At 42.1% G+C, this 26678-nt stretch overlaps 5 protein-coding genes across 6 annotated transcripts; 4 read left to right on the forward strand and 1 right to left on the reverse strand.

The window, feature by feature from the left end:
* The first annotated feature begins 476 nt into the window (after positions 1-476).
* Positions 477-5392, forward strand: marc1 (mitochondrial amidoxime reducing component 1). Of its 2 annotated transcripts, XM_061795864.1 has the most exons (8): positions 477-781; positions 2029-2199; positions 2306-2468; positions 3347-3490; positions 3607-3668; positions 3743-3814; positions 4932-4970; positions 5118-5392. In XM_061795864.1, the coding sequence occupies exons 1-8, from the start codon at positions 519-521 to the stop codon at positions 5242-5244; spliced, it is 1041 nt and encodes a 346-aa protein (XP_061651848.1). In that variant the 5' UTR covers positions 477-518; the 3' UTR covers positions 5245-5392. The 2 variants fall into 2 exon arrangements, with proteins under 2 accessions (XP_061651848.1, XP_061651849.1); XM_061795865.1 differs by lacking the exon at positions 4932-4970 and having other exon boundaries at positions 482-781.
* A 1397-nt stretch (positions 5393-6789) lies between these two features.
* Positions 6790-11326, forward strand: stx11a (syntaxin 11a). Its single transcript, XM_061795098.1, has 2 exons — positions 6790-7022; positions 8578-11326. Exon 2 carries the CDS (start codon positions 8584-8586, stop codon positions 9466-9468), a length of 885 nt encoding a protein of 294 aa, XP_061651082.1. The 5' UTR covers positions 6790-7022; positions 8578-8583; the 3' UTR covers positions 9469-11326.
* A 512-nt stretch (positions 11327-11838) lies between these two features.
* fbxo30a (F-box protein 30a) lies at positions 11839-18578 on the reverse strand. The gene is made up of 4 exons (XM_061795097.1): positions 18349-18578; positions 16650-17052; positions 14512-16035; positions 11839-14383 (listed from the first exon to the last, which is right to left on the reverse strand). The coding sequence occupies exons 2-4, from the start codon at positions 17022-17024 to the stop codon at positions 14180-14182; spliced, it is 2103 nt and encodes a 700-aa protein (XP_061651081.1). The 5' UTR covers positions 17025-17052; positions 18349-18578; the 3' UTR covers positions 11839-14179.
* A 676-nt stretch (positions 18579-19254) lies between these two features.
* On the forward strand, positions 19255-21033 carry LOC133488071 (uncharacterized). The gene is made up of 4 exons (XM_061795515.1): positions 19255-19509; positions 19619-19684; positions 19789-19906; positions 20078-21033. The coding sequence occupies exons 1-4, from the start codon at positions 19324-19326 to the stop codon at positions 20431-20433; spliced, it is 726 nt and encodes a 241-aa protein (XP_061651499.1). The 5' UTR covers positions 19255-19323; the 3' UTR covers positions 20434-21033.
* A 621-nt stretch (positions 21034-21654) lies between these two features.
* Positions 21655-26143, forward strand: LOC133488069 (nucleolar and spindle-associated protein 1-like). The gene is made up of 11 exons (XM_061795510.1): positions 21655-21876; positions 22000-22065; positions 22159-22314; positions 22383-22533; positions 23028-23117; positions 23193-23296; positions 23388-23548; positions 24056-24183; positions 25244-25354; positions 25430-25526; positions 25865-26143. Exons 1-11 carry the CDS (start codon positions 21802-21804, stop codon positions 25950-25952), a joined length of 1227 nt encoding a protein of 408 aa, XP_061651494.1. The 5' UTR covers positions 21655-21801; the 3' UTR covers positions 25953-26143.
* Positions 26144-26678: the final 535 nt, after the last annotated feature.

Below are 26678 nucleotides of genomic sequence, written 5' to 3' on the forward strand. Positions count from 1 at the left end.
AGATATTGAGCGCCTTGACTCATGAGTTTTTCGAGAATACGAGCCGTTGCCTGGGGGTTCAGGGTGTAGGGGGGTTTACTGTACACTATATATTTGGTAAAATCGGGGGGGGGGGGGAATAACAAAAGATGGCAGCCAGGTCATTTATTTATTGTCAAATACTGTAAACTGCTTTTTTTTTTTTTTTTTTTTTTTTACAACAATAGCAGAAAACTCCCAATTCCCCATTCAAAGCTCCATTATGGTGATATTTTTCACCTGAAAGTACCAATATAACACATTCTGAGACTTTTGAGGCCAGGAGGGAAAAAGTAAGATAAATGTCATCAACAACACATGGACGACGGCAACTAAACTTAAATCTGGAAATGTCCGATTTAAAACTCCGTTAACGGAAAAGCTTGTTTGTGTCCTTGAACGTAGCACATGCGGCAACCGCGTCAGTGAAACACTGATAAAACCGACTGTTCATTGAACGTAACACCTTTAGTTTCCGCGCGGAAGTCCGAAGTTCCAAGATGGAGCCGAATGAGGCCGTGAAGGCAGCGTTGTCCCACAAAAACAAGTTCAAACTTCTGCTGGTCGGCGGGGCAGCCGCCGTCGCCGCCGCGGTGGTGGCTCTTGGTGTCGGATACAAATACTGGCGGAAGCCGGAGACGCGTGTGCGTGTGGGAGTCGTGTCGCAGCTCCTCGTCCACCCGCTCAAGTCCGGCAAGGCGGTGTCGGTGCCGCTCGCCGAGTGCCTCACGAAGGGCCTCAAGTGCGGGCAGATGCAGGACCGGTGAGTCGGTGACCTTCACCCTCCAGAGGCTTCGGAGCTGCTTGAGTGGACTGTCCAACCACTAAAACAGTTCGGATTATTCAGTTTGGGAGTTCAATAAAAACAAAAACAAACATGAAAGTGTAAACGCAGGAAAAAGAAACAAATAATAAATGACATTTGGGATTGGTCGCCTGTCAATCACGGTGTGTCGTAAAGCAGTGATTCCCAATGGTTATTGAGCCAAGGCACATATTTTCCTTGCAAAGAAAATCTCATGGCACACCACCAAACAAAAGTGTCACAAAAAGTGGATATAGAAGTCAATTATTTACTTTATGGCATTGACTAGAAGAGCATGTATTTGTTCTGTATGTCACTATACATCATTGGCATAGATAGATGAAAAGAAAGATATCATATTTCTTGTATATGAATAATTTAATGACCGATTCAGTGAAATTTGATAATTTGGCACGGCACACCGGAAGAGCTCTCACGGCACACAGGGAACCGTAGCCTTGTGTAAAAGGAGACTATTATTATTTTCTTGGCTGCATTATTTGACTCCGGTTTGCAACCAAAGTTAAACAGAATTGGACAGGTCACGAGACAAATTAAGGGTAAAACGGTGGTGTCGGCTCCATATCGCCGGGTTTGGAAAGTCACCGGTGCAGACGTCTCCGTTCTCACCAGGTCGTCAGGAAGGTTGATCACCTCTCTTATATTTTTGGTTAATTGTACATTTCCTCAAACGAAAACAAAAATTTCATGTTTGGCAATACTCCATCATGAATAAGTCATGCTAGCAATGTATCACCCTTGGCATGCACGTGTGTTTGTGAGCTGCAAGCATTTCTTTGGGCAGGGGTGGGAAGTGAGTGAGGCTACGTTCAAATCTTGCTAGCATTTTGAAAACTGCATACTCCACTTAAAAAAAAAAAAAAAAAAAAGTGTAATGTGTCTTAATAAGAAAAAATAGCACTCTAAGGTATCATACTTTATAAGAACATTGAGTCATAACAAGATTAAATAGAATGTAAAGAATTCAAGAGTTTGTGCATCATCATTCCATGCTTCAATTCAGTGGGCATTTGTGTGTGCATTGGACACCAGGGGGTTATTGAGATGCACCTGTACATGTTTTTGTAATTGTCAAAGACTATTTAGAGTCATCAACAAATGTTTTTGTTCACATCCCAAACTGTTTGTTGATGAAGCTACCAAAGATGAACGTTAAAAGACGATTCACAGCGTTGCGCTTGCAGTCACTGGTTGGTGGTGACGGAGGACGGCCACATGGTGACCGGTCGGCAGGAGCCTCGTCTGGTCCTGGTGTCATTGACGTGCGAGGGAGGTCAAGCGTGCCTGAACGGGCCCGACATGACCGAGATGCGTTTCCCCATCAGGCAGCCCGACAACGCCGTCATGGACTGCAGGTCTGCCGTTCGTGTTTGAATGGCATCCTGTCCTGGTCTGTCCGTCGCATCACGCAACGTCTTTGTTGTTGTTGTTTTTTGTTTTGTTTGTTTTTTTGTGATGCAGAGTGTTTGGCGCTGACATTCAAGGGCGGGACTGCGGCGACGAAGCGTCCCGTTGGTTGGTCCGCTATCTGAAGGGGGAGAAGACCTTTCGCCTGGTGCACTTTGAACCTCACATGAGGGCCAGGAGGGCGGTGGACGCAGAACCTCTCTTCTCTCCGAACGAGGTCATTTCACAGAAATTACAGTGAATACGTGTTTTCGTACACATCAAAGATATGTTTGCGTCTTTGACAAAGCAAACTTTTTTTTGTAAAAACATCGTGTGCAATTAAGTCTTCAATGAACCTTTTTGTAAACATCAAAGGCCAGTCTTTCACTAAATGTTTGTAAACATCGGAGACAGATTAGCCAAAGGCAATAGTGAGCTTTTAACAGACCTAACTTGCGCATTTTTGTAAACTAGAGATTATTTTGTGAGTCTTTTAAAAACCCAACCCCATATTTTCATATAGATCGAAGACCTTTTAGTTGATTTCCTTAGTCTTAACTCATTCACTGCCAGCCTTCCCAGTTAACGTGGATATTTGACTTCTAAAGCCGTCAATGGCAGTGAATGTGTTAATAACCTTATCTTTGTGTTTTGGTTGAAAATCGAAGACAATTTGCATTTTTCGCAAACGTCAATGACGATTTATAGTCTTTGAATGAACCTAACATACTTTGTTTTTGTGAAAAATTGAAGACAATTGTCAAAGAAAAAAAAATTTGAAACTTTTTTTCAGAAACATCAAAGACTAACCAAATGTACAGTATATGCATTTTTTCATAAACTGTTTGGGATCTTCAATGTACATAAAACATGTATTTTTGTAAATATCAAAGACAATTTTAAGTCTTGTTTTTTCGTAACCATGAAAGACGATTAATAGTGTTTAATGAACGTAGTCTTTACCAAACCAAGCCTCTGCTCTTTCGTAAACATTAAATACAGGAAAGATCGAAGACAAACCTGATGTGTGAAAATATTTCGATTTTTTTTTTTTGCGAAAATCCATGACACAATTCGAACTCTTCAATGAACTCATGTCTTTTTGTGCTCCAGGAGGTGGTGTACCCCGACTGTGGTCCGGTCATGCTGCTGTCCGAGGCGTCCGTCAAGCACCTGAGCGGCAAGCTGGACAAGGACTTGACTGTGGAGCGATTCCGGCCCAACATCGTCATCGGCGACTGCGAGGCGTATGACGAAGTACGATGAGCCTCCTTCTGTCCGGAATAGGAAACAGTCACCATGTGCTACGGAGGCGGAGGGCTAATTATACTCAGGACTCAAGCGGCAACCTGCTTTTTTTTCTCTGCGCGCAGGATTCATGGGAAGAGATTCAGATTGGCAGCGTACGTCTGCGGCGAGTGATGTCATGTGGGAGGTAACGTTGTTTTCCTTTGGGTGAGGAACTAATGTCATTTTTATTAAAGTCTGCAAACTTTGTCCTCTCGTCAGGTGCATTTTCACCACGGTGGACCCCGAAACTGGAATCATCAACAGGAAAGAGCCTCTTGAAACACTGAAGAGGTACGCAACCGTTGCAGTTTGCAGTCGGAGCCGTTTCCAATATTTTGACCGCTCTACTTGGCCACGCGAAAGGCTCAAAGTATTTAGGAACAGCTCTTGGTGTGCTGCCGTTGCAACCAATTAGATCTCTGAGCCCTCCCACCGCCTCCTTCATGGGCGACTTTAAACCATGTTGCATTTCGTGATGTTTTTCCGCTAAATGCCGTTCAACAAATAAATGAATAATCAGAATTGAAATAAGTAGGAATGTCATCAAGTACAAACGTCGTGACATAATTCAAAGGTCATGAAATAAATGATTATTAAATGTTTGATATATAATTGTTAAACATTTCTCAATTGAATTGAATGAATTAGTTGACACAATTTACATTCATGTTTTAATATTCAAATGTCCTTTAATTTCATTGTGATTTATTAATTTGTACAAAAATGATCATTCCGTTAAATAAAGATGCCCTTCAGTGATTAAACAAGATGATAATAATAATGATTTAATAGCTTTAGTAAAATGATTAAATACTTTCAATAATTTCAATGCACTGCAGCGTCATAAAATAAGACTCGTTATAAATTGAAAAGCCTTTAATTAAATGCAAATGTCATTAAATAAATCAAGAATTCCATTAAATCAATGAAAGTACAAAACCAATTAAATTGAACGATGTCAAATTAACATGAAATAATAAGACATTCTATTCAATAAATAAAAATGCCATTCAATAATTATTTTTTGATTAATTGATTGATTAATAAGGGTCAATAAATCATAGGTTCAATATAATATAATTCTTAAATATTACAGATCACAATTTAATACATTTATTTTGTATTTTAATTCATTTGTATTTTAATGTAATATTTTATTTCTGATTACATTTTTTATTCTATGTAGGTATTTTGTTCATGAATATTTTTAACGTAATGACATTTTTACTGCTGAATTAATTTGAACCCCATCAAAATTTGAATTGCAATTCTTTTTAAATTGGAATGACAAAAAGATTTAATTTTGGCACATACAACCTTCCATACCACACATCCCCGAACTAGAATATTTAACATAATTCAGTAAAGGAATACTATCATTTATTTTGTATTTATTTTTTATATCCAGCTCTTATATAGCACATCTTGAGACCGAAGAAACTGTCCAGTGAGTGTATTTCAGATTTTGACAGTTTGCACCATCTCCCAGAGTGTCCAAGTAAACAAAATTTCAACGTTATGCAAGTTTGAAGCGTTTTTTTTTTTGTATTTTTTTGGGGGGGGGATAATGGTTGTCTGGTCTTGGCCCGTGTAGCTACCGGCTGTGCAAACCCGACGAGAAGCACATCTACAAGTCGGCGCCGCTGTTTGGACAGCTGCTAAGCGTGGAAAAGACGGGCGTGATGCAGGTGGGCGATGACGTCTTCAAGATCAGCCGCTGATGGAAAAAGCACTTAAGTAATCACGGAAGAGCACTAAATATATATATTTTTTAAATCACAAGATTATACATTACTGTGACTACTTCATGAAATATGTCTATTAAAGTTAAATTGTTTAATATAGAGGAAAATAAACACATTTGCAATATTTGTTTAGTCATTTGTTGTTTGTGCGTTGACAACATCCTTGGACAAATTTTTGTAAACTTCAAACTACTTAGTCTTCAACGAACCTAATAATGAAACCAATATTTGTATTTTTGTGAACATTATATGGATCTAACACATTTGTTTTTGTGACCATCAAAGACAATTTAGAGCCTTAAACGAACCCAACGTACCTTTTCTTAACTGTCTTTTATCTTTCCTTCAACGACCGTAATGTTTGTATTTTTTATGAAGATCGAAGTCGATTCAGTCTTTGACAAGGCTTGCGAAAACCTCAATGACCTCAGCAAACCTGATGATTGTGCTTTTTTTGTCCACATCGACGACGATTTAGTCTTTTAACAAGCTTCGCATACATTTTTCGCAAACGTCAATGATGATTTGGTCATTCACTCATTCAATGCCATTGACGGATTTAGAAGTCAAATATCCATGTTAACTGGGATGGCTGGCAGTCATTTCATGTTTTGTAAACTTACAATTTAGAGCCTTCAATTAACCTACCTTAACGTATGTTTCCCTAAACATCAAAGAGTATTTTGTCTTTAATGGCCCCAAAGGACCGCTCTAATGCTATGACCAGTGGAACTTATTCCATAGTTCTGGACTTAAAAACTAAGTAGTCATTTTAGTCATTTTTGGCTTGTTTTCCGAAGAGATATTAGATTGTTATTAGCCTTGGAAATGACTGCCAGTTTCATTTTGTTGAGTAATAAAAAAAAAATAATAATACATGGAGAACCTGTTAGTGAAATATAGGCCCTCTGGATGCTACAGGTCCTTTAAGGACTTACTTACTGATCTTCAACACCGCGAGGTATTTGCAAGCAGTGTAAACATGACACAGCCATAAACCTCACTCAGCAAGTTTTCTAAACAAAGAATCCACAAATCCTGCCGACTGGAACTGGCTTTTTAAAAAAATTTTAACCTTTTAAACTAATTGGGCATTGAAACCTTAAGGCTTGTTTAAAACCATTATCCCAGACCTCTGTCTTAATTTGAAACCCTAATCCCTTGGTTAGAATTCTTAGCAAGGCTTTAAACGCTAGTTTGAAACCGTAACCGTGGCTCGCATCCTATTCTGAAACCCTAACCCTTGTTTAAAACCATAAACCAGGCTTGTAACCCTAATTTCAAACCCTACTCTTGTATCAAATCCCTTGCTTGATTCTCTAATCCACATTTAAAATCCCATTGGGTCTATTCTTATTGTATAAGTGACGTGCTAAATGACCGTGCCTAATGAAATGGCCATTGAGTGAATCTATTAGGATTTGTCTCCCCCTGTTGGCCGTGAAAAGACGACACTTTCAACTTTTTTTTTTTTTTTTTTTTTTTTCTGTAAAAGAAAATATTTTCAGTGGTGCGGTTAGATGTTGACGTCGCCGCTTGCTGCTTAATTCATCGCAGGGTAATGCAATGGCATATTTTCAACTAAAGCACTAAGAAAAATGTTCTAAAAATAGACTCGTCTCATCTTCCGCATCTTTGTTTAGAGGGCACATGTTGAAACGCGCTCGGGTTATAACGGAATCTACCCAAAAAAAAAAAAAAAAAAAAAAGAGGAAACCAACACCAGGAGACTTGCTGCTGTCGAAGAGAACAAGGTAATTTCATTGCAATTCATTTTGTCTTTATAATCATAATCGTTTTGTCTGCTAAAAACAAAACAAAAAAACGACGAATTTCTCATTTACTCAAACTTGAAATACGTCTAGGTTGAAAGTTCTATTTAGGGTTTCAAATCAGAATTAGGGTTTCAAACTAGGGTAAGTTTTCAAACGTGGGTTTAAAAAAAGCCAAAGGATTTATTATTATTATTGTTGCAAGGTAATAGTTTCAAGTCTAGTGGCACATCGAGATCGGTAAATGAATGCTAGTGTGCCTAATGAGGTGTCTGTTCGTGAAGTGTGAGGAAGTACGTGTCCAGTGTAGTCTTCAAGTAACGTCAGTTTCCTTTTTCAGCTCATTGCTCACAATGGAGTGCGTTTGTACTGTATACAAATGTTCATTACAGCACACAATCCACTGTTTGGGACAAATTTCCAACGAATTGCCTTTTGCCTGTTGGAACTCACGCAAAATAAATTGACATTTGTCCTTTTATTTAAAAAAAAAACAAAAAACTTTACATCTGATAATACACATACTGACCTTAGTAGTGCTTTGAGATAGTTTTGTTTTGTGACCGCACTTGTAATGAAAAACACAAATAATCTTTCCCCATTGAAATGAATGGAAATGACAATCCATTCCAGCCCCTCCCCCCCCCAAAATTATATGGAAAATATCGCTTTATAATACAGTACTCGTATCTCAAGGCACTGCTCATTTGAGGAACAGGATTTGTAGTAACTGGAGCGAGATTTTAGATATTACATGAAACATAGCTACATGGGATTTAAGACAATAGCACGAAGCACATTGCAGTGGTTGCGGCTAAAATGTGTTTTAAAAAGAAACAAAATATAATAGCAGCAAGAATATTAGGTAACAGGGCTGAGTTGCGATTTCAAACCCCCCGCAGTTGAAATATAAATATACAGAAAAATAAATGTATACTTCCTTTTGGCCTTCCTGTGGCCTGCAGAGGATCTGAATGAAACAAAGGCGATTGGATTAAAGGTGAAACGTCTTCTTCAGCAGTCCCGTTGCCTTGATTCAACCTTTTGTGGAGGAATGAGTGAAACACCCAAGGACATGACCAAAGTGTGAATTTTCAATGAAATTGTTTCTTAAGAAAAGTCAAGGAAGCTGATAACCGATATTTGGAGCCTGTATTCATTTGCGGTACATGGGAAAATGTTGGTGTCGAAATTTTGAATAACACGAACCCAGCCACCTTACTGTGTAAATTAGCAAACGATATGTTTATTCAAGTTTTTTTTTTTGTCTTAAGACAATAAACACCTTTGTTTTAAATTTTGAACAGGCTCTGTAGCATGTCTTGTCTTTCATGTTAAATGAAAACAACCGTATCTCCCTAAATGTCAGTGTCACTAAAGTGTTAATCTTTTCACTTGTGTGTTTTATCTTTCGTCAAGATTTATTTATTTCGTTTTTAAAAGGCAGATGCCGATATGCATCGAAATGTCGAATATCGGTGATGGCAATCGACCCGGCCGATAATCAGTCCGTCTATAAATTGTGTTTGTCACACAGGGCAAGATGATCGACAGACTGAGCGAGCTCCACGCCATCGCCGCCAAGCCCCCAGAGGCGGAGGAGTACAGCCTGGCAGCCAATTGCGAGGACTCGGAGCAGGACGAGTCTACCGTGCCGCTTTTCAGCGTGGAGGAGGCTATGTGGGGCATCCACACGGAGGTCCAGGCCATGAAGAAGGAGATGCTGCTCCTCAACATGGATGTCAACCGTCTGGGCAAGGAGAGCAGTCGCTTCCTCACCTCGGTGCGGCGCTTCAGCAGCATCAAGCGGGACGCCAACGCCGTGGGGCGCGGCATCAAGACCCGCGGGGAGGCCATCTTCGCCCGGCTGGAGAGGCTGAGAGCGCTGAGCGAGGAGCTGGCGCGGCTGCACGGCGACTCCTCGGTGGTGGCCCGTGTGGCGCGGTGCCAGCACGCCGCGCTGACCGGGATCTTCCGCCGGGCCATGACGGAGTACAACCGCGCCGAGATGGAGCAGCGAGAGAACTGCACGGCGCGCATCCAGCGGCAGGCGGCCATCGTGGGGCGGGAGGTGAGCCGGGCGCAGATCGATGAGATGATGATGACGGGCAAGTGGGACGTGTTCGCCGGGGACGGGTTACTGACGGCGGATGCGCGCGGCGCCCGCTCGGCGCTGAGCGAGATCGAGAGCCGCCGCCGGCAGCTGTGGGAGCTGGAGGGCCGCATACGGGACGTGCGCGACCTCTTCTTCCAGGTGGCGGTGCTGGCCGAGGAGCAGGGCTGCATTGTGGACGACATCGAGGCCAACGTGCGCAACACCCAGGACTACGTGGTTGCCGCCGGCAACCACGTGCGCCAGGCCGTCAGGTACAAGAAGGAGAACCCTTGCAAGAAGATCTTCTGCTGTTGTTTCCCCTGCTGCCACTGAAGTGGAAAAAAGGCAAAACCTGGAACACGCATTGCGATCGTCCGCCGAAGGGAAATCAATTGGGATCAAATCCATTTTTCAAGGCTGTGTTAGGGTTTCAAATAAGAATTTGATTTCAAATTAGGGTTCTAAAGTAAGGATAGGGTTGTTTTGAAATTAGAGCTTGAAGTCAAGGTTAGGGTTCCAAATTAGGGTTTCAAGCCTTGGCTGGTGTTTTAGAGTAGGGGTAAGATTAGAAACATGAGAGAGGTCCTTGAAGTGACGCTCAGGGCAGTTAGTCACAGGGGAATTTTTGCACTTCAACTGCGACGGTTCCACTTCCTCACTTGTTTATGTGGGCTGCGTTACCGACCGACAGTGCCATCACTCCAAGTCGACGTAGTTAAGGTTCGAAAGTCAAAGGGAACCTGGACTCTGTGTCGTTCGCAGTGCCTCAAATTCACATTCATACAAAAGAAAATTTGATCTGAGTAGGGAACCTCGGTGGACTAGCGGGACTGGGGGGGGGGGGAAGAAAAAAAAACCTGTACTGTGCAAAAGTTAGCAATCGTTGCAAAGAAATTTCAGAACATTTGGGGGATGACAAAAAAATTTTTTTAAATGCGCTGAGAATTTTTGGGTGAAAATGTTGAAAATATTTCAGAACATTTTGAGATGGGATGAATGTTGAAAACGCAAAAACATTTCGGATCCAAAGAAAAGCATTGAAAAGATTGTAGAAATATTTCGGAAGGGAACAAAGAAAAATAGCTTTGAAACATTTTTGGATGAAAAGACAAACGTTGAAAATATGAGAAAAAAATTGAAGGAAAAGAAAAAAATTGGGGGGGATTCAAATAATTTTTGGGTGAAAAATACTTCATGGGAAAAGAAAAAAAATAAAGCCTTTACAAAAAGTGAAATGTTAAAAATATTTAAGGATTAAAATTTTTTACAGAGATCTTGGTTCAACATAAAAATGCAGCAAATTCCTCTGAATTTTTTTTTATGATGAAAAAAGTAGAAAACATTTCCAAAAAATTTTGATGATTATACATAACTTCATATTTAAGAGAAATACTTAAACATATCAAAATAATTTATGCATGACGAGGTAAATAAATTTGACAATGCCCCCAGGGGTAAAAGCTGTATTGTAAAGCCCCTTTATTCTTTTTATTAAAACGCTTGAAAAGATGGCATCCTGTGGTGAAAGCACACTTCACAGCTCGAGTGAAAACAAAAGTTTAGAACACCAGTGAGAAAATAAAGAGTACAAATAAAAACAAAATGGAGGTTCACACATTTAAACAAAAAAAAAAAAATGGAGGTACACACACACACACACACACACACACACACACACACAGTTTAACATCACACTGTGCCTGAGAACTGAATTAAAGACTCGTCGCTGTCGGGCAGAAACCATGTATGCGCAAACACAGTGAATTTCATATACCCCCCCCCCCCCTCCCCCTCCCAGAGATCAATACTGTTATTTTGACTCATGAGCTAAATTGAAGTGTTGGAAATAGCTTGAGGAGGAAAAAAAACAAAAAACTAATAAACTCTTGAATGCTTGAACGATCTGAGAAGTGCTGTAAAACTCCGCCTCTTTCCACACTCTGCGGGAGCGGGGCGGAATTATGTCGCCTCAAGATTGAAAGTCGGGATGCTTTTTAAGACAATACGAGTGAAAATAATTATGTTAGATACAGTTGCGTAAGCCTGTTTTGTTACAAATGGATCGCTGTAATGCACCGACCGATCCAGATGGAACTGGTTGGTCATCCCCAAAGGTACGTTTACGCACCGATTCATTTCCGCATATTAGACTGCTTAGTCAGCTCACCGTTTTATACACTGCGTCTAAAAACTTTGGAAAAAGAGTTTGGGGAAGGTGGTGTAACCACATTCGTTTGCTTTTGTGAAGTATTTTAAAGGCTTTTTGTCTGGTCGGTGCGTCAGTTGCAGACTTGATTGTGGACTGCTGGTGCCGTGTCCTACCATTTTAATCAATGACCGCGTACTAAATTAGCCCGTTTTATTTTGTAGCATATTTAGGGCTGGTGGTGTGTTGATGTTCGTGCACAACGGTATATGGTGGCAATATTATGGTCGAAAACCAACTTGAACGAAACGATGTTTGATAACTCGAACAAGATGGCTGTTTTCTGATTTTCTTGAAAAGTGGTCATTTTGGAGATGCGAGGATTCAGCCCGACAGCGACTGACAAAAAAACAAAACAAAACAAAAAAAAACAAGTCGACAACCCACATGCATTAATAAGAATAAGAATAATGACTAAACATTTTACAGTACATGCTTCATGTGCAAATTCATAATTCACAAAAATAAAAATACTCATCTGGATTTTAGGGAGGCAGCTTTCAGAGTACCAGTAAAAGTAAAAAAAAGAAAAAAAACCTCAGTCCTTTCTGACACTTTAACCTATAAAACGTCTTTTTTTTTTTTTTTAAACATTCCTTAACCAATAAACTAGACCAAACTCGATATTAAAAACATACAATAAATCTGTTCATGTCAATTGTCAACACTGCAACACACCGCTACGTTATTTATATTCAACACTGAGGCCTCGTTGTCACTATAAGCAAATAAGCAAAAATTGCCTTGCCCACTCTTTCGTTAGCTTCACTTTCACTACCCGCTAAATGTAACATAAGACGTAAAGTGAGATTAACTGCGCATTTAACTTTAGCAATATTTCACAATAAAATTAGCAGGCGCCAAATTTCAGATCTTTGGATGAAATGAAAAACATTTGTTGTGTATTTTTTTTTTTTTTAAATACAAAAAAAAAAAAGAAATGACGGAAAAGGTTTTATTGGATGAAAACTTTATTTCAGGACTTTTTTTAATCAAAATAAAAATATTTCTGATAGATTTTGATTTCATATTCTAAAGGAATTTCAGTTGTTTTTTTTTAACCAAATACATTTCTGAAAGAATTGGATCAAGAGAAAAAGTTTGGCATTGAAAGATCGACCTTGAAAAGAATTTTTTTTTTTTTTTTAGAAATAAAAAAGCCAAAGAGAATTTCAGGTTTTTAGGGCGGATGGAAATACAAATATTTCAGTTTATTTTGTTTCAAATAAATTTTTGAGATTGGATGAAAAAAAAAAAAGATTTCAAATTCTTATTTTAAAGAAATATTGTGGATAGTTTTTTCCTATACCAAAACTTTTGTTCACAAAAAAAGTATACCCCCCTGCCCCCCAAACTACTGGATCAAAGGAACTCTTTGGTTTAAAATAAAAATGTTGAAACCATTTCAGAATATTTTCTCCCGAGAAATATTTCAAACTTTATTCCAAAACTACACCAAAAACAATTCTGAAATATTTTTCGGAATATTTTTTTTCTGACACATGAAACATTTCTTATAACATTTCTTTTGACCCCCCCCGCCCCAAATCAGAAATTAATGAAAATTATTAAAAATAAAAACTTTTTGATTGAAATAAAAATGTTAACGTTTCAAAACAGTTTCAGAGAAATACCGAGTTTTTAATATTTATACACCTTCCCCCCCAAAAAATCTGAAAAATGTAACGTTCTATCCATGTGAAATATTTCTCAAATATTTGAGACTTCTTTTGACCTACAATTTTTCAGAATTTGACTTTGGCTAAAAAAGAAAAAAAAAGAAAAAAGAAAATCAAATATTTTCAGAGTTAGTTTGCACCGCCCACAACTTGCAGTTTTTTCCCCATCTTTGTTGAAACATTATCAATCTCACTTTACCTTTTGTCATTTCCCTCCGACTTCAAGGACGTCACGTGAAACGTTGTGATTCCGCTAACTATTTTAGCGTGCTACACAGCTACAGTGAGGTTCATTATTCGACGTCCCGTGCCTGCGGGCGGTTGTTTTGTTTTCTTCTTCTGACGCTCGCCATTTGAAAACACTCTGATGTTTTTTTTTTTTTTTTTTAACTTGCTACATTTTCAGATTCAAGTTGGCAGATCGTGGCCGTCCCTCGCCTTTGCTTAGCGTGCCAGCGCTATTAGCTGGGAGGTAACGTCGCAGAGGTCAAAGTGCTTGACGACGTCAAATATTTTGCAAACACAGATGTTTGGTCGGTGTTGCTGTATAGAAATAAAGCCGCGACACTTACGTCCTCCACAGACGACGTATGCACAGTACTGACTTTTGTTTGCTATAAAAATAAACATCAGAGCGTGAGATTTTATTTACACAACAGTGGCGTGGTTGTGGATGTGCTAATTTTTCGGAGAAGAGGTGAAGTTCGGGATGTTTTTCTGTAAACACTTGAGTATGGAAAGCCGTTTGAGCATTTATTCCATATCCTTGATACCCAGTCCGTGTACATTTCAGTACACTAGTAGAACCACTAGGGTGCACTTGCAGAACAACTGTGCCTACTAGTGCAACCCCCCCCCACCCCGAAAAAATAAAACAACATATCAACCCTCTCTGGTGCCATTTTGTGCCCCAATCATAGACAGAAGGCGAAGTGCCACGTATTAGTCGTGCACTAGCGGGCACAATCATAGCGGGCACAGCCCCGTGGGCTTGCGCTGACCTGACCTTGGGCTTCAGGAGCTTTAGTGAAACTATGGCAGAATGTCCGCCTCTGGGGTGAAGGAAGGTAGTGGATATGGACCGCAAGCTGGATATCAACGATCTGGAATAAATTGTCAAACGGCTTTTCATAGAGAAGGAGAAGTTGACGTTCCGGAGTTAGGCCACAGGCTTGAGCACAGACCGTAAACAGCGGCCCTCCTTGGTCAGCTCCCGAGTGAAGCACATGCAGGGCAGTGGGATGGCCTCCTCGCGCCGCGCCACCGTGTTGAACTTGCACTTCTTCAGGTGGTCGGCCATGCTGGTGATGTTGGCGAACTTCCACTCGTTCACTGTGCCGAAGGCGGTGCTGAATCGCCACACCTACAAGGGAAAAAAAAAGACAAGATGGCGCCGGGGACGATCGTCTATCTATACAGAGAACTAGAACTAGAGATGCACAAACAAACAAATCCACGCCAAGAAAAACACAGCAGGGAGGCAACACCGACCTTGTCGGTGATCTGCCACGACGGTGAGCCGTCCTCCCGCCGCTTCTTCTCCCACAGCAGGACGACCATGCCGCGCATCTGAAGGAGGCTGGCGCACACGTCCCGCATGGTGCGCGACGTCCTTGACAGCTGACACAGGCTGAAGCTGTCTAGGAAGCTGGCCACGTGCTGCAGCACCTCGAAGGGCAGACCGCTGAGCTGGTCGCACTTGGAGCCCGGGCGCGGGTGGGCGCTCCTCGGCGGTTGCTCGCCACTTTTCAGCGGGAGGCCGGGCTGTACGCCGAAGGAGCCCAGGTGGCGGTCGTGGATGATGCGGAAGCCCTGCACGGAAGGGCAGAAGCGCCTCTGCGAGTAGGTGCACCCGTAGTACGCCAGGGGGCAGCGTTGCTCCATCCAGCCGTTGAGCCCGGCGTGGATGTCGCCGTGGACGTTCTTGAAGTGCGAAGAGAACTCGTCGCGGCGAAACAGCTGGCCGCACACGAAGGTGAACATGGAGCGCTGCTTGGTTTGGTAGCGCGCCACGCACTCCAGCACCAGGTCCAGGCGCAGCGTGTGGAAGGGGCTGGGGTTGGACAGCTGCGGGTTGGCGTGGTCGCACGCCGACGCGGACGCGATGTCGCCCACCATGGTGTTGGTGGCCAGGATGGCGGAGGGGAAGGAAAAGGTCTGCGTGCCGAAGTCGATGTGGTAGCCGTCCACAAAGCGGCTGTCGGAGATGCCGCGCCCCCCCGGCGAGTCGCCCAAGCAAAAGAGCAAGGCGGCCGTGATCAGGTCGATCCCGTGCAGGCCCATGGGGTCGTCGGGCACCTCCAGGTCCGATGTGTCCACCGCCTTGTCTTCCATCTTGGCCCGGAAGAGGTACGGGTCCGAGAGCAGGGCGCGGCGGCCGTTGAACGTAAACATGCTGATGCCGCGCAGAAGGAGTTTGCGCTCCAGGCAGCGGTACCTGAGCTCGGTGGGTAGCTGGTGCAAAAAGTTGTTCCTTACCTGGTCCGAGAGTACGAAGGGCACGGGGGCGGCGAGCGGTTCCGCTTGGGGGTCCGGCACCACGACGGGCGCGTACACCTGAGGCGCCTCAGGCCACGCGGGCTCCGGCACTTCCTCCTCCGCCGGGTCTTTGATGGAGTCTTCTTTGTCGTCAAAAAACAACTCCACGAAATCCTCGTCCTCCCCCGGCCAGGCGAGAGTGCAGTCTTCCTCATCCACGCCGCCCACCGCCCCCAGCTCGCACTCTGAGTCAGAGTCACTCTCGCGCATGTCCACATTCTTCCCTGCGCCGCCGTTTTCCAGGCTGAGACCGACAACGCCCTTGGAGTGCGCCAGGATGTCCAAAGCCGCCGCCAAGCTCCGGCTCGTTTCCACCGAGGCTCGGTACAAGTCGCTGTATGGCTCCTCCTCCTCCATCTCCACCGACCCGTTGGTTGCCTCGCCGTCGGAAGTCGTGGCCATCTTGTCGATGTCCCCCTTGCCGTCCTTAGACACGGTGGTGGTGACCTTGAGGGATTCCAGGAGCATGCGTTGGTCCTGCAGGTAGAGTTGCAAATGGGTGGAACATTTTTCACATTTTAGCGCAAGGTTTCCTCATTTTCCATACATTTCCGATTTTAAAAATTCACACTAATCACCTTGGACCTTATTCCTGACCTTCAAAGGACACTGAAATTATGACCTCTATTTTATTTCTGTATTTGAAAAAATTACTGGCATAGACGGTATGATTGATATTTTTCACATTTTTAATTGTATTCATTTTGTACAGTGAACTCCTGCATTTGCATATTTTTTTTTTGGGGGGGGGGGGGGGGGGGGGGGGGCTATCCTCTGTTATTTGCTGAAAAACTCCACAAAATTGCTTGCTGTTTTTGTGCTCACCTAGACCATGTCTCCATACTGCCATCTGGTGGTAGCTTGGTGCCACGCCACAGTTTTGTCTCATAGAAAAACGTGCTTTGCCAGCATCTTGTGGCATCTATAGGCCATTACACAACTTTTTGTGTGGGCATCAATTGCTTGCGATTTTCACTATTTACCGTTGTTAGTTGTAGACGCTACTGAAGCAGTGAATTTCCCTGTTGCATGAATTAAGTATTAATCCTTCCATCTATGTCGACCTAATTCCTGCAATCTTGCATCCCTACCTGCAGGGCCAACGCCATGTCCAACTGCTCCACTTCGTCAAAGTCCCGGCTCAGGTTCTCGTAGGACTTGTGGTCGGCGTAGCTGACGGGCCAGCGGTTCCACTCCATGGTGCAGCACACGATGCTGGCGGGGCAGGTCTCCAGGTGCTGCGCCATCTTGGCCCGGGCCACGGCGAAGGGGCAGCCGAAGCCATTGTTGAGGCAGGGCAGGCGCTCGTACGGACACAGAAGGCGGTGCTCGGGCAGCTTGCACGCGTGGAAGACGGCGCCGCACACCAGCGGGCAGCCGATGAGGTCACAGGAGAGGCCCGCCTCTGGCCGCACCATGCACCTCCGGTTGATGCATTTAAGGCAGTGCGGGTGCAGACCCTCCATCTTCTCTGAATGGAGAAGTGGAACAACCCTGCAATGAACAAAATGACCTCATTTGTATTACAAAGTAATTTGGTGCTGGTGCAAAGGCAAAAGTGCTTAAAAAAATAAAAAACTCCAAATACTTCTAGACCTACATGTCATTAAGACACACTGTCAACATACTGCACATACACACAAATCTGTTCCATGGATCTTATAAAAGGGCTACAAGAATACATCAAAGTTAAGATTTGATTTGCAACTTGATTTTTGACTAAAGGTTTGATACACGATTTGACTTTTTATAAATCAATATAACATTTTATAAATTAACTATATGCTTCTGTTATATTTATAATATATTTATTATCAAATTATTATGATAAAAAATCATTTTTAAAATAAAAAAGTGGACAAAAGAAACCACCTTGAATGTTTTGGATTTTAAAAAAAACACACACTTCAGAAAATGTTTGATTAAAATAAAATAAAATATTTCAGAACAAAAATGACAAAAAAAAATACCTTGAAATGTTTTGGATAGAAAATAAAAACATTTCAGAAAAGTACAGATTTAACACAAAAACAAAGAAAGAAATGTATAAAAACTTTTTAAGAATACATTTTAGTTGGAACAAATAACTCAAGTCACAAGAAATATTTCAGGTAAAATGGGTTAAAAAAAAAAAAAACCTGTATATTTTAAGTTTTGTGTGTGTTTGACTAAACCTAGATAAATTTTATTAGGCCGCTGCACAAAATAAAACGATCATATTTCCGTCGTGACCCAGTACTTCTGCAATGGCTCATGTGATTTCAATAACACACCCTGTCAACATATTGCACATCCATAATCGTGTGTTCCATAAACACACAGCGCCTGGCAGTGTTTACTAAAGCGGCGGAGTAACATGTCGCAACGCCGCTATTTGGTTACATGGAAACTCGGCTGCGGTTCTTCCAGGCTGAGCCTCCTCCACCTCTTGGGGAAAAGCGCACGATTAATACCATAATCCATCACATGAGAGCTATTATTCCTATTTGTATGCCGATAGCAGCGATTTTAGAGGGGGGGGGGAAAACACGATCGTAAACGAGCCAGTCGCACCAACTCAAACTACGAATTCACTCAACCAACAATACTTCGAATGAAAAAACTGGTACATTATTCCTTGGGGCTAATTAAAATGACGGTAGTTGGACAAAATGCGCGGCTGTAAAAAGTCAAGTTTGAGAAGTTTGCAGGACAAAAGAACAACAACACGGCTAAGGCCAGCTAGCATGGAACTTCCACCTGTTAGCCCCCCCCACGGTTAAGAGAGTTAGCTTTGTCCAAACAGCTTACCCGGAATTTCGGCGCGTCGTCTGGTATGGTAAACACCTTTTTCGTGGCTTAATGTCAGCTCCGTGGTCGTGAATAATGCGGCGCCGAAAGCTAGGCGCACATTTCTGGGGGTGTATTTAAAGCCCCCTTGTAAGTAACTGTCGTGCGAGCGCACCAAATGCAGCCGCCGCACGGTCAGCTCTTCTTCGCCGGGATGAAGCTGCACCAGTTCCTGGCGGCGCAGCGCGATGACGTCATAAGGCCGGGTTACAAATCACGTGGTGGTGTTTTTTTGCCAATCACTGCGCTCGGATGCCTTACAGTATTTCCTCAATTGCTCAAACACAAAACCCTATTGTCTGAAGTTACCACATGCTCAGTGCCCTTTATCCACTTATTGAATTGGTCGCCCTTTTGGTAGCACCTTAGGCACTTTCCACCTAATTAGACACAACTTGCAATTTTGCAATCTGCACTTATGTTGCATAATGTTAAGCACTTATTCAGCATAGCAAAAGTTTTGTGTTTTAGTAATTGAGAAATAACTAATTTTTGGCAGTATTGTTAACGACTCTCCTCTCTCTGGCATGTCAAATTTAGAAGACATTTTATTTTCACTATACAGGGAATTTAGACACTGTGGGTAAAAAAAGAGAAAAAACATTATGTTTATGGTACACAAAGAGAGAGGTGGAAAAAAAACAGAAAATAGAGATAATCACTAAAGCAGCAGAAAAAGGCAAATCTAAAAGCGTTGGGGTGGTACTAAAAGGAGGAACAACAGGCACACAAACACACATTTGTGGTGCGTGGTGGGCTAACAGCATTTGTACAGTATAGGATAGGTTTTCGTATAGTGAATCATTAATGGTTAAAATCTGCACAAACTATCAAACAGAAATTAAACGTGCTCTTATTGTTTATAATCTTCTTGGGAGCTGAGTTCCATTTTGTCGAGCGAGTGAGCCACATTCTCCAGTCCGGTAGGTGGCGGTAATGCATGTGAACGCTGGTTGCCAAACGCCATTCTCATCAAATAAGAAGAAAAAGGAGGGGGGGGGCATAGAAAAAGAAGCTAATTTCTCCCAGTTTTTAAGCGTATTAAAGATGGATTTGGATTCTATGAAATATGGGGAGCTACGTGGTCTAGCAAAACATCTGGGTCTGAAGGCTAATATGAAGGTAAGGCGGACGACATATCTTACGAGCAAACATTTCGCCAAACGCTGCCAACTTACTATATTTTTTGTTCCAAAATACTCGTCTAATTGCTTTATATGTGTGCAAATAGGCTGACAGGTTGTTGGAAGCCATTAAAAAGCATTTTGAGCAACAAAGGAGCACTGAGGAAGATAAGGTAAACTTTGGGTCATCGGACGTGACTCGGCTCTGCAGATTCGTCAAAAAAAGTACATCGGGGGGTCTTATTCATTATTATATATTTTTTATTATGTTATCTAGGTAGAAGAGACGAAGGCTGATGGCACCGCTGAGGTGAAGGCAGACGAATCCAAGGTGGTGGTTTGCATGGCTTCAGACAAGAGCAGCCAAATGCAGAGGGACAAGGATGAAGCAGTAGGTGTGTTACAAAAATATATCAAAATACCATTGGATAAAGGAGTGATACACGAAAAAAAGGAATACAAAAAAATATTGAAATTATTAGTGGCTATATCACGGATTTAGTTAGATTTTTTGCATTAGATAAAAAAATATATATGCTTGAGTAATTTTGTATCCTCCCTGTCAGGTCGTCAAGCAGTGAGCACAGAGCAACGAACTAACCTGAAGTTTCTGGTCCGGTTGGGGAAAAGTCCGTCCGAAGCACTGGGATTGCTGCAGCAAGTGTACGGAGATGAAACCATGTCGCGCTCGCGTGTTTTCGAGTGGTGCAAGAGGTTCAAAGAGGGACGCGAGGACGTGGAAGACGACCCCAGGAGCGGAAGGCCTTCGACGAGCAGGACTGAGGCCAACATCGAGCGCGTCAGACAGATGCTGCGTGGCGATCGTAGGTTGACAGTGCGGTTGATCGCAAATGAGCTGGGCATGAACAGGGACAACGTCTGGAAGATTATCACTGAAGATTTGGGCATGCAGAAAGTCTGACACTTCCCTACTGAATGAGAATGAGTGAATGATTCCTTACGGATGCAGTTGCCATTCCCTTGCACTCCCTAATCACTATATAGGGATTTTTTTAGTGGACTTTGATGAACTGTACTGATGAAAAATGTCAGGGAAAGCCTACCAGAACATATAAACTTTATTTGGGATTCATCAGCGGCACTTTCAATGTTGGCAGGTGTGTGCTGACTCCCATTGAACCTAAATTTGAATGTGTTCATTCTGAGCAGAGATGGCGTTATAACCCCAGTTATAATAGGGTGTTCACACTTTTGCAACTGCACTATCTCAGTTGCTTGTTTTTACTTCCACCTCAAAAAGATTTCATTAAAATTTTTCAATCAAGTTGTACATGCAAATAGGTTACAAAGGTGGCAAAAGTTTTGAAATGATTAATCTTGGTCTATTTCACAGAAAAGATGTTTTATATGGTTTTATAAGATGTTCATTGCATGTGCAAAAGCTTTTTTTGTGTTTTTTTTTTTTTTTTACTCTGTGGATTATTTCTAATTGTTTTTTTTCTATTGTGGAAGTTGTTCATCAGTAATAACTGGTGAACTGGTGAAGTCGCTGCATTAATTATAAGCATTGTGCTGGTGCAAGATGTGACTTTTTTTGTTTGTTTGTTTTTTGTTTTTCTACTTTGTTTCTACTGTGCAAGGTGGCAGTTATCGTTTAAACTCAAATGCGGTTTCACTTGGTTTTCGCAGTGCAGGGCGCAGACGCGAGCTTGCCCATAGTGGATGCTGGTTGCTAGGCGACCGAACCGGAAGTATGGTACATTTCCCCGCATTTTTTTGGGGGGGGGGGGGGCGCAGAGAAGCGTAATACAAATGAAATGTGTGGTTATGTTATATTTTATGTTTAAGATAACATTTACACGTTTCTCCCACCTCAACGAACATATCATTATTGAAGAAACCAAATTACACTTTTCCAATGGCGAGTGAAGTCAGTCAGTATTATCAATAACAAATCGGGATACATCTTTCCAGAAGATGAGGATTCCAAATGTTTTTTTTTTCTTTTTTTTTTTTGCGCAGAAAAGAAGCAGCACGGCAGATATGTTTTCATGTAAGTTAGGGACGACATGAGGCTAAAAAATTTTTTAAGTGGAAGTCTGGGTGCTAATACAACTGTTCTCCGATTGGCTTAAGGGTGTCAAATGTCCACGCCTGCGATTTGACAAGAGCGATTCCCTCTCGCCCCATCAGCCAATCATGCGCCCCGTGACTCCGTTTTGAATCTGAGTCGTGTAACCGTTCGGTGCTGTTGTTTTGCGAAAGCACTGTGCCTCGCCTCCTTTATTCCTGGTTTTCCTCATTTAAAAAAATAAAATAATTCTTAGTCATGGATTTGGATTCGATGAAATATGCGGAGCTACGCGGCCTAGCGAAGCAGCTGGGTCTGAAGGCTAATATGAAGGTAAGGGGAACGATTTTTCTTTTCGCTAACGTAGCCACTACAAACTCACTGTTACTATTATTATTATTATTTTTGTTGCTGTTCAAAAGTACTCGTCTAACTGCTATGTACGTGTGCAAATAGGCCGACAAGTTGCTAAAAGCCGTTAAGAAGCATTTTGAACAACAAAAGGAGACTGAGGAAGACAAGGTAAACTTTTGAATGACGTCGAAAGTTGCCATCCGGCAGATTTGTCGAAAGTAATATTAAAAAAATAAATAATAATAATTTCATGTTAATCAGGTAGAAGAGATGGAGGCCAATGTCACTGCTGAGGTGAAGGCAGACGAGTCCAAGGTGGTGGTTTGCAGCTCCTCGGTGTTTGTGAACACACGTCGAGGCAAAACGAACAACGAAAAGAAAAGAGCCTGTGATCCTAATGCCAAATTGGATGATGAGGTAGGCTATTCACGTCACGCCCCTAAGCCAGGTCCGTGAACACAACACTGAATGTTCTACCTTCACAGAGGCGCAGTGAAGTTGTCCCACTGGGCCACGTCTTAAAGCAGAGACGATTGTCTTCTCCATCCAAGATTGAACGGGAGGGAGAGCACGAGCCTCTGGTCGAGTCTTCAAGCACGAGCAGTCGAGTTCAGAATGATGCCAAGGATGACGCAGGTCACCAATGTTTATATTAATTAGTCCTATCATGATGTACAGTATGTCATTGCAGCGATACCCAGTCACTGCCGGTCTAAAGCCCGGAAAAAAATGGGTGGGTTGTGTCAGGAAGAGAATTTGATGTGAAAACTTTGCCGAACAAATCCTGCATGTGCCTTGCTGCGGTGACCTCTGACAGGAAAAAAGCTGCATGACAATCAGTGGTGCCTGAGAGGGATTTTTTTTACTCAACTACAGATGTGTGGAGGCGTGTTATAGTTATTTTTGAATGATATTAAACAATTTTAGCGGTAGCGTGAAAGTGGAGTAGAAAATTGAGTAATCGAATTATATGCTCTATAACGTGAATGTTACTGATTGCGGCCTGTCATGATCAAATCTTTTAGAATTTATTATCTTATAGATATTTCATCAAGTAATAACCCCCCCGCCAAAAAAAAAAAAAAACGTTTTTGTTTTTTTCTGTTAATTTTTTCAATGGTCTTGTGCAGTTAATGTTCCTCGTGTGGCCAAAGCTGCTAAGATCCCTCGTTACAAGGGGCACCAGGTGAAGAGGGCAGCCCTGAAGCCAGCCACTCCCAGTAGGTGCTCCTTTTTTCTCAGCACTTAATCGTAAGAACGCTCGAACATTATTGTCCTTTCCTTTTCTCGCACAGACTTCCAAAAACTCCACGAGGCCCATTTCAACAAGATGGAATCCATCGACGACTATGTGCAGAGGAAGAAGAAGATGAATATGGAACCCGTCCAAGAGCTCAAGGTACACACACGCACGCAGGCGTCTTTTTGTTGCTGACAATATGCCGACCGACTGTGGCGAAAGTGACGTCTCGTGCTGTGGCATGCCACAGGCAGCGAAGGCCAGTGGTGTGTCCCTGTTCAGCCCCGCGCCCTACAGGACCAAGAATCCGCCGGCTGAGGGCAAACCAGATTCCCAAAACAAGATGGTCAAGAAACAGAAAGATGCAGTGTTACAGCCCTTCGTCCTTTCCACAAGAAGGATTAACGTCAGGTGAGTCTAGAGCATAGTTTTTACATGATCTGAGTACAGATTGTATTTTAAAAAAAAAATACACATACACTTCAAACTGCGTTGCATAAAGGGCAATGACTTTGGACATTATTTTTTCCCGGAGGCAAATCTCCTCCACCCTGTCCAGCTTTCTCACAATCGTTCGTCATGGAACGTTCTACTGGCGAGGCGGGGTGACCACGGCATGATATTTTTGGCTTCGAAGGGTGTACCTCGGGCCAAATGTTTCCAATGTGGATAATTCACTGCTTGTGCAAAGTATAAATGCACACCTTGACTTTGGCGATGTTCAGCACCATTGCCTCGGAATTGCTCCCTCACTTTTTGGAAATATTTGCGAGAGGGGTTAGAAGAATAACTTATTTGGCACCACCGGCTGTGCTTTTGTTTAAAAAAAAAACATGAAAAATAGATAAAATCTATTAATCGCCTAGCTCTACCAGATCCTTTTCCACATCCTCCATAAAATTTCTTGTTTCCACGCAGGTTCTCAGAGGCGAGCTCGCTGGTGAAGACGCCGGCACGCATGTCGCTCGCCTTGGCCGCCAGCACGCCCAAGCAGCAGACGGCGAGAGAGAGGAAATCCACAGCTTCGTCTGTCACCAAACCTTCAGGTCGGTACAACTGCATGCACGCACAACTCCTTACATTTCAACATCAATGTAGCGCAGATGTGTCCACGAACCTTTTGTCGCTACTTTGGAAAATGAAACATTCAAATAAATTGCACATAAGACTGAAAAACAATGCTGACCAAGATTTGCCAAGAATTAGTTTTACATGTATACATCCAATAATTGTTTTTGGCTTGTCTCCTGGTTTTTTAAATCCATCCATTCTCTACGCCGCTTATCCTATTCAGGGTCGCTGGGCGCTGGAGCCAAACCCAGTTCACTTCTGGCGAAAGGTCCTGTTTGTTTGAAATAATAATTTGAATGGGTTTTGGCTTTTTTAATTATTATTTTGGATCAGAAAACTGACTTTTTTTTTTGCTAAAGAAAAGCAGAAAAATGTCAATTTAAAACAAAAGTAATTATATTCTGTTCTCCAAAAACAAACTGTTGTAGGTCTGTAAAACTATAAACTAATTTTACATTTAATTTTGTGTTTGTATGTCAGTACAACTTAAAACTGATTTTGAAGTCTGAAAAGGACATAGAAATATTAGTACATTAAAAAAATATAGTAATTAATTTTTTTAAGTTGTTTACAGTTAGATAAAAAATGCAAATCGTTGATTTTGTATTTTTTTTCCCCGCACACAAACTGTTGTGAATCGGTAAAACCTTTTTGCAAAGGAAACAGGTTTTGTAATATTTGTAAGTTTAATTTTTTTTTAATGGATAAAAAAAAATGCATCCAAGAATTTTAAATTTACCAAGTGCTCACTAAAAAAATACGCAATGCAATTCAATGGAAACAAATACAGTTTATACATAAACTAAATCATAACATTAGGTTTCAAGTACCAACTTTTCATTTCAAATTCCCGGGTACGGCTCCATTGTTCTGCTTGACCGTTACATATGACTTGTTGTTTAACGTTTCTTGCTCTGAATCGAAACATGTCCAGAAAACCGATGTTGATCCCTCTCAGAGTTGGATGAATTAATTTGGAAGGTGGACATGAAAACAAAGGCTTTGTGTCTCTTATCCCCCTCCCCCCCACCCCAGCATCATTTGTGTTCACCGGCAACACGAGCGTAACTCCAGGGACGCAGAAGAAGTCAGCTTTCGACCTGAAGGCCAGCCTGTCCCGGCCACTCACCTACAAGCCTCACACGGGTAACAAAATGTCTGCCATCGAGTCATGACACCACTGTCTTAATGACATCTTACTGTGTCCGTTTGCGCTCGTAGGCAAGATAAAGCCGTTCGGCGGCGACAACGCCACCAGCAAGTCTTTGGTTGCTGACTCTCGTCAGAAAAACTACAAACAGCACCAAGTGCAGACAAGGTTTGTGTAAACTGTTAAATGTTTTTCCTTCCACCTAGGCCAATAATGTCCCCTTAATAATTGTTTTCATGAAATTATTAACTGCAAATCTCTTCAAAATGTATTAGTAGGCTATCTGACATTATTAAATGGATGATTTGCCCTTAATCAATGTTACAGTGAAAAAGGAAAGTGTGGTTAGCTAGTCCCTCATGACCCTTCAAAGTTCAACTGGTGCATGTTTCTGAACCCCCCCCCCCCCCCCCCCCCCCCCCCCACCCAATTAAGGCCATTTCACACTACACTCGGTTGACAACACTGTAACATGCATTGCTAATTATGTCTTTTGTTGCTTCCAGGGAGGAGAGACATGTCAAACTCGCAGAAGAGCGCAAAGCAAAGAAGTCCAACTTAATGTGTGCACGACGAGGCCTGGTGATGATGTAAACTTTTGAACTACTACTTCCTCTTGTAAATATGTTGTCTGTCGCCTTCTTGTTTAAGGGTCTTGTAGTTGGAGCTTATTAGCATTTTAGCTTGTGTGCAATCCATTTTAGCACGTTTACAATGTTATTAAAAGGACAGTATGTACTTTGGGTGCTTTGTTGTTGTTTTCACAATAAAAAGGCTGCAATTCACCTTTTGTCATTCATGCAACAGAATACCAGCTTTGCATTCATCAGTTCACTGTTAGACAAAATTGTCTATAAATGGAGAAAGTTCAGCACTGTTGCTTTTCTTCCAAAAAGTGGCTGTCCTGTGAAGATGACAGCAAGAGTAGAGTGCAGAATGCTCAATGAGGCAAAACAAAAAGAAAAGATTGCTGTCACAATCCCGAGGGACAATACCTGTAACATGACCATTAAAGCCCCTTTCTTCATATTAGAGCTCGACTGAGTGTTTCTAATATTGCGGCCGAGCTGCGAATAAAACGCAAATTCATAATTTTAATATGATGTCGGGACAGTTTGGTAATCAAATCGAGGGCGCCCACTCTTGAACCAACAAGAAAAAGGTGCGCTCCATTTTTTTTTCATCCAGACGTCCAAGTTATTCACGGATACGCTATTAAACCCACAAATTAGAATTTCGTGGCCAAAAATTAGGAAATCATGGCCACAGTCTCGTATTTTGTGACCATAATTAATCCTCCACCCATCCCAGGTCGTCTTT

Source organism: Phyllopteryx taeniolatus, chromosome 13, assembly GCF_024500385.1.
Source record: "Phyllopteryx taeniolatus isolate TA_2022b chromosome 13, UOR_Ptae_1.2, whole genome shotgun sequence".
NCBI classification, from domain to species: Eukaryota; Metazoa; Chordata; class Actinopteri; order Syngnathiformes; family Syngnathidae; genus Phyllopteryx; species Phyllopteryx taeniolatus.